This window comes from Camellia sinensis, chromosome 10, assembly GCF_055761805.1.
Source record: "Camellia sinensis isolate YWXY chromosome 10, ASM5576180v1, whole genome shotgun sequence".
Taxonomy (NCBI): domain Eukaryota; kingdom Viridiplantae; phylum Streptophyta; class Magnoliopsida; order Ericales; family Theaceae; genus Camellia; species Camellia sinensis.
Genome location: NC_138970.1, coordinates 29,050,883 through 29,058,253, shown reverse-complemented (window position 1 = coordinate 29,058,253; position 7,371 = coordinate 29,050,883). Strand labels below are relative to the sequence as shown.

Sequence of the window (7,371 nt, the reverse complement as noted above, 5' to 3'; positions counted from 1 at the left end):
GACGGCGCCAATTGTACGGGAAAGAAATAAACCTTCTCGTATAATCCTGTTGATCAAGTCTGCGCTCCTCCAAACGTCGTCGCTTTACTCCCTGAAAACACAAACGTGAGCTAGCCGGCGGGTGTGTGCCGGAAACCTCTCCGATGCCTAAGTCAGCAAAATAGACAAGTAGGCAAAAGCTCTGTGTATTCAGGAATCAAAGTTGTGTTACCTCTCCATAGGTGAAGTTGTAAGCTTTTATAGGTTCCGCGTGGCACAATCCTAGTAGGACTTTTACTCCTCCATGTAGACTCCTCCTAGGATTCATACTCCTGAAAGATAATGTTTATCCTTCAACACCCCCCTCACTGCATAAACCAAGTGAGATGGTTCTACCATGGTCAGACTTCAACATGACCGAGGTAAGCATGGCTATGCTGAGCCGCAAACTAGTCCGAGATAACATTAGCTCGACTCTTCCATTCACTACTCTTACCTTGGCTCTTCTTAATGCTAACCACGGTATGTCTAGACCGGAATAACCAATACTCCGGTCCAAATCGGGATAACTTTGTGAGTGACGACCGAATTTACCGTAAGCTTTTTGGGACCGGAGTAACTTCAGGTCTCTCGTGGACCGGAGTAATTTTACACCTCTTGCGGATCAAAGTAACTTTACACCTCTCTTGGGCCGGAGTAACTTCATGGCCTTTTTACTCCGCCCTTCGCACTGTGGCCCATAACGGCCCATTACCTAGCTCGGCCCAATTTTCATATAAATTACCCTCTCAAATACCATAACTGAAATCCACACACACAATCCATGCCTACACAAAAACACACAAATAAACAAGAAAATAAAAATTTATATGTACATACGTCTAGATCTCGGATTTGTAACAAGTTATGGCTCTGTTTGGTAGGGTTTATTTTCAATTTATCTTAGTTTTTAGCTTAATTTAAGCTATTTTGATGTGTTTGGTTCAGTTTAACAATACATCTTATAGCTTTTTGTAAGTCAAAAATTAACTTATTCTTTGAGTGGGGGAGGAGAAACTTAATTTATAAGTAAAAAATCAGCTTATGTTCACAGCTATAAGTTATAAGCTATTAGGCTATAAGTTATAATCACTTTCTCACAGCTCTACCAAACGGGGCCTATGTTACATAGACTCAGATACAAGTATAAGTGTGGGTGCGGATGTGGGTATGTACTTAGAAGTCAGACTCATCAAATCATAAATTTAAAAATACGTAGACTTGACAAAAAAAAAAATCATATTTTTATATTTTTAAGGGTAAATTACACTTACATCCCTGAAATTTAGATTTAATACATATCACTCCTGACATTTGAAAAATTACACTAACCCCCTCTGTCATTGTAATTATTTGACAGAACGAAAATATTGAACTCATGCATTTTCTCTTTTTTTGCTTTGCTTTACTTTCTCTTTTTTTTTTTCCTTTTTTTTATTTATTTTTTATTGTAATTTCCTCTATTTTTTTACTAGGACTTGTTACCTTTTATATAAATAAAGAGGTTTGTGAAATGAAACTATTAATCACAGGGGTGGGAATGTAATTTCCAAAACATCAAGGGATGAGTAGTAATTAGACCAAACTTGAAAGGGTGTCAATGTAATTTATCTTATTTTTAATTGAGTACGTGAGATAAAATGATGCTATATGTAATTTATAGTGTCAAAAAGATATTTATAACAATTATACAATAATATGTTCATATAATAATTGTGTTAACTACACATTATATAAGAAGTGTCGGATAAAAAATTATCCAACACATTGCATACCTGTGTTTGATTTATTTATATTGAAGAGTCCATGTAACATAGGTGATTCGAAACATGAAATGAAAATTTTACGACAATTTTTTTATTAGTGACAAAAAATACTTTTTGTTTACAAAAATCCATTCATTTTACAAATCCTAAAAAAGAGTAAACCGTTTGCTTGTTTTCTCTTTTCAGAAAATACTTTTCAAGAAATTTTACTCTCTTATTTTTCGTGTTTTTTTATTTTTACTGAATTTTTTTAATATTTTAAATAATTTTTTTACTTTTTAAACATACCTAATATAAATATACTTAAAAAGTAAAAAAAAATTGTAAAAAAAATCTTTTAAAAATTTACTAAATATCAAAAATACAAAAAAAAATATAAGAATTCAATATATTTTTTTGTATTTCTATGTATTTACTAATTTTTTAAAATATTTTTTCATAAATTTTTTACTTTTTAGATACATCTAACTGGGGTGCATCTAAAAAAATAAAAAATATATATTTAAAATTTAAAAAATATACACTAAAAACAAAAGAATACAAAAACTAAAAAACTCAATTTTCAAAAAACTTAATCTAAAAAACTCAAACCAAATAGACTGAATTGAATTTGACTACTTTCAGTTCATTTTCTTCCCATATTTTTCCTTTCCATATATTTTTCCTCCACAAACCCAAGATACAAACATAAAAATAAAAAAAATAAAAAAGAAGAAAGAAACCTCTACCGGAATGATCAATTCCCATTCTTGATCTTGACAAGTCGGAATGTCATAACACAACTTTGACAAGCCAATCTCAACATATTAGATCAAATATCTAATACACTATGGTTATGTTTATTTGGACAGACTGCATTAGCATTCTCATGACTAATAGTCCTAGAACTACAAATTCGTTGGATTACGTATCCTATCTTAACTAATAGTCAAGTTTAAAATAATTAGTCCCTACTTCAATTGTTTAACCAAACATCGGATTAATAATTTTATTGAACTATTAGTCCAATCCCAAACTCATGTCCACCCAAACAAACATGACCTATTAGGATTGAAGGACAAAGGTTACCCTCTACCATTCAAGTTCGATTACTCAGACATTTAATTTACCAATCCATATCACAGAGAACAATTTTTAATGTGGGAAGAAAAACGTTTGATCCACAAAACCATCATCACATCATCAACCAAACCATGAATAAATAATAATTTACTCCATACGTGCAACAATTTTGACAATTTCATTTCACAAATTCAGATCTGCATCATTGTGAAAAATTGAACGAAGTAATGAATCCATCAACGAATGATACACAAACATCCTAAACCAGTAGCATCTATAAAGAATTGCCAATTTTCCAACATCTTTATTTTCATTATCACTTATATCTACCAAAAAGTATTGAGTCGATTGATAATACAAAACTACGAATTTTTAATCATACTCGTTTCAAGTGGTTCGATACGATATCCTCAGACACGAGCGGCAACAGCCGATGCAGCGGCAACAGCAGAATTGGAGGCAGAACCGCCGAGGAAGGAAAGGAATCCAGTAGCAGCAGGTTCTTGGTCATCGAGAAACAGATCCTCGGGAACCCTAAAAGCACCATGAGCGAAGATAATAGCGAATCCAACCATAAGAGCAGAGATGAGTACAGATCCAACGCTGGTGAGGAAGATGACGATGACGCTAGACAAGACGAGGACGCCTAGGGTTTCTCTGTCGGAGAAGGAGCGGCCGAAGAGGACGAGAGGGGGATCGGAGGGGCGGAAGAGGTAGAGGAAGAGCCAGGCGGAGAGGAGGGCGAGGAGCATGAGGAGAGCGAAGGGGTTGGTGAGGAGAGAGATGGCGAGGACGACGGCGAGGGAAACGAAGTAGTTGACGCGGAAGTAGGAGTAGTTTTTGCGGATGCGGAGAGAGGCTTCGGAGATGGAGTCGGGCTTTGAGAAGGCCGAGCGATCGACGAGTTCGTACCAGGGGCGGCGCTTGGAGAGGCCGTTGCGGACGGTGTCGGAGATGTTGGAGATGAATGCGCGGAAGGCTGGGGTGGCGATGGGTGGCTGTGCGGCGGCGGTGGTGGTGGATTCGGGGTTTGAGATTGGGAGGATTGCGGGGGATGAAGAAGCCATTGTTGACTTGTTTTGAGAAGGAATTTGGACGAGGTTTTCTCAGATCTAGAGAGAGAGAGAGAGAGAGAGAGATCTGAGGGAGCTTTTACAGGAGAAGAAGATATATCGTAGAGAGAGAGAGGGGGCAACTTTATTTACTTTGATACAAACGCGTAATATTTATTTTCTGGTAAATTACACTATCCTCCCCTAAAATTTGATGAAATTACAATATACCTTACTAAATTCCGTTAAAATTTTAATTCATATAACAATGGACTTTTTTTTTAATTAAAAATTTGTCAATTTCATATTGAAATATATATTTTACTTTGTTTATATTTTTATTTTCATATCATCTATATTAGTTTTGATTTATTTTACATTGAAATATATATTTGTTTTGTGTATTTTTTTTAAAGGAAATTAATCTAAGGTCCCTCTCCTGTTTTTAAATAATATTATTTTGCGATGCCTAAGGTCCTTCAACCCTACACCCATATATCATAGAGAAATTTGACTCTCTCAAATCAAACCTCATTTCTCTCTCTTCCTCTCTCTCTTCTAACTTCTCCGTTCTCAGATAGAAGACAACAAACACAAACGAGACCGAAAGTCCAAAAATTGACTCATCGAAACCCTAGATTGCCCAACCACCACCACCGCTGCCGGCATAGCCTCCTCTTCTTCCTTTTCCGACATCGATAATGTTATTGCCTTATCCGTTAACAATGTCGAGCAAGTATGTAGCCATTGTGCTCGCTTTCTGTAGAACATTTTTTTTCTTATCTCGCTCCTTTTGACCGAGAATCTCATCAGCTTTGAACGCTATGTCTACTATTGCTACAGCTGCGACTATCTCTCTCTTCATCTCTCTTTTTCGATTCTCTAAATTTGGCAATAAACGAGTATGCACTATCATCTTTTTTTTTTTCCTTTGCGAAATTTTTCTAGGCATTAGTCAATTCTAGAGAAAATTGATCAGTTAAGTTAGTTTTTTTATTTTATTTTATTATATATATATATATATATATTAGTGATAAGTTGGTTTTGTTGAACTGTGGCTTTGATCATGCTATTGAGTTCTATTATTTTCAATTTGTTTCACTATTTGAATGGTTCTTTGAATTTTGTTATAGTTTGGCTATTATGTGAATTGTTAAATTGTTTTGATAGGTATAAATTTTGGAGTAGAATTGTTAGATAAAATTTGTAAAGAAAGCCAGAGAAATTTCAATTTTCTTTAAATAAAGGTAGAGAAATTTCAACTTTTTCTAAATTTCTCTAGTTTAAATTAAACGAAATTTCAATTTTCTCTAGTTTGACCCAGAGTAATTTTCTGCACGTAATGAGCCAAATTTCTCTAATTTGAAGAGAATTTCTTTAGGAAGTCCAAAGAATTGGAAATTTCTCAGAGAATTTCTGAAAATTTCTCTGGAGAGAATTTCTTTGGGAAATCTAGAGAAATTCTCTTAATCAAATTTCTCTAGATCAATTTGAGGGATCTTAGACATTATGAAATTATTGGATATCCTTTATGCTATAAAATCTTAATACCGCGGACCATAAAAAAAAATATCTCTCTTTTTTTTTTTAATATCATTTACATTAATTTTGACCTTTTTAATTTTACTAAGAAAAAATAAGTATAATTATATTAAAATTATAAAATGTATTATCTTGACTGTAAGGGTGATTCTATTTCTACACAACCAAATCTCTCCGTACACGTCATTTTCATAATTTTTTTTATTACACTTATATCCCTTTATTAAATTACCATTTTAGGCATATTTCTAACACTATGTTTGGGAACTTAGGGGAGAAAAGAAAAGAAATGATTACTTAAGTTATAAGAGAAAAGAAAAGAAAAGAAATGATTGTGATTTCTCTCCTTCTTGTTTGGTTAGATTTCATTAAGAGAAAAGAAAAGAAATTATTTATGTTATATTACTAAAATAACCTTTTTATATTTTCAATCATTTTATTTCTTTTATTTTTATAGGGACAAAAATGGTATTATGAAAATAGTGGTTTCTTTTCTCTCCCAATCTCTCCACTTTTGGAAAGATTGAAAATGAGACTTATAAGAGAAATGAGTTTATCTCCATTTCTCTTTATTTCTTCTCATTTCTCTTCACTTAAGTTATCCAAACAAGTAAGAGAAATACATTTCTCTCCATTTCTTTTATTTTCTCTCCAAATCACTCAATCCAAACAACCTCACAGTACCTCTCTACCCCTCACCGTCTCTACCGACCACCTTCTCTTCCCAGCACTCTCCTCCTTCTACCACTTTCATTCTTCCTACCCCTCTGTGAGCCATTCTCCAATACTATCACAGCTTGACAAAAAGAGTAAATCACGATCTCACAATTGCGATTGAGAGAGAGGGAGTGCAAAAGAGGTCGCAAATAGGTTGCAGAGAGAACACCAGAAAATCTATCAAAACTAGTTCAACTTCGCCAATTTGAGTTCTTTTTCCATTTTTCTCAATCTGATTGGTCTTTAGCAAGTCCATCTTTTTCTTTTTCTTTTTCTTTCTCTTCTTCTTCTCGAATAATTAAATCAATTCTTTGCTTTTCATCTCTTTGAGTAAGTGGCAACAAGGAAGGAAAGTAACTTGAGAGGGATTGGCAACAGATAGTAAGGTTAGGATTTAGGATAAAGAGTTGAAAAAGATAATTAACTTGCTTGGTTTTATTTTTTTAAAAACAGTTTTTAAAAAATTATATTTTTTTATTTTTCATATTTTTTTTATTTTTATTGAATTTTTTTAATATTTTTAATAATTTTTTTTATTTTTTAGACACACCTAATATAAATACACTTAAAAAGTTAAAAAATTATAAAAAAAAATCTTTTAAAAATTCACTAAATACCAAAACTATATATATAAAAAAAAGAATACAAAGATTCAATACATTTTTTTGTATTTATTAATTTTTTAAAATATTTTTTCACAATTTTTTTATTTTTTAGATATATCTAAGTAAGGTGCATCTAAAAAAGTAAAAAAAATGTTTAAAATTTTTAAAAAATTTATTAAAAACAAAAAAACACGAAAAATCAAAAAACTCAGATTGCGTTTGGTAGAGTTTTGTAAATATGATTTGAGAGTATGAGTTGTATTTTGAGTTTGTGAGTTGTGGAATTATGATTTGAGTGTAAAAAATTTGTTTGATTATGGTTTTTGAATAGAGTGTTAAATTGAGTTTTGAATTGAGTGTGCAATTTAGTTTTGAAAGTTTGATTTGACATGTGAAGTAAGAAAATTTGTTTGGTTATGAGTTTTGGAAAGAGTTTTCAAAACTTTCAAATTGTAATAACTCATAACAAAACAAACAACTTTCACACTATTGAAAATTTTTATCAACACTCACAACCAAATTCTTTTTAAAATTCAATTAAAAAAATTTATTATTAACAGAAAATAACATTAATCAATTTTTTAATTGAAAATACTACAAAGGAAATAA

General features: G+C 32.2%; 1 protein-coding gene across 1 annotated transcript; it reads right to left on the bottom strand.

Annotated features, from left to right (window-relative positions):
• Positions 1–3,005: 3,005 nt before the first annotated feature.
• LOC114307870 (PRA1 family protein B4) lies at positions 3,006–4,043 on the bottom strand. The gene has a single exon (XM_028253323.2). The coding sequence runs from the start codon at positions 3,911–3,913 to the stop codon at positions 3,257–3,259; it is 657 nt and encodes a 218-aa protein (XP_028109124.1). The 5' UTR covers positions 3,914–4,043; the 3' UTR covers positions 3,006–3,256.
• Between the last annotated feature and the right edge of the window lie 3,328 nt (positions 4,044–7,371).

Excerpts from the sequence above, each read along its gene's own strand:
- LOC114307870 (XM_028253323.2), bottom strand. The coding sequence starts at position 3,913 with ATGGCTTCTTCATCCCCCGCAATCCTCCCAATCTCAAACCCCGAATCC.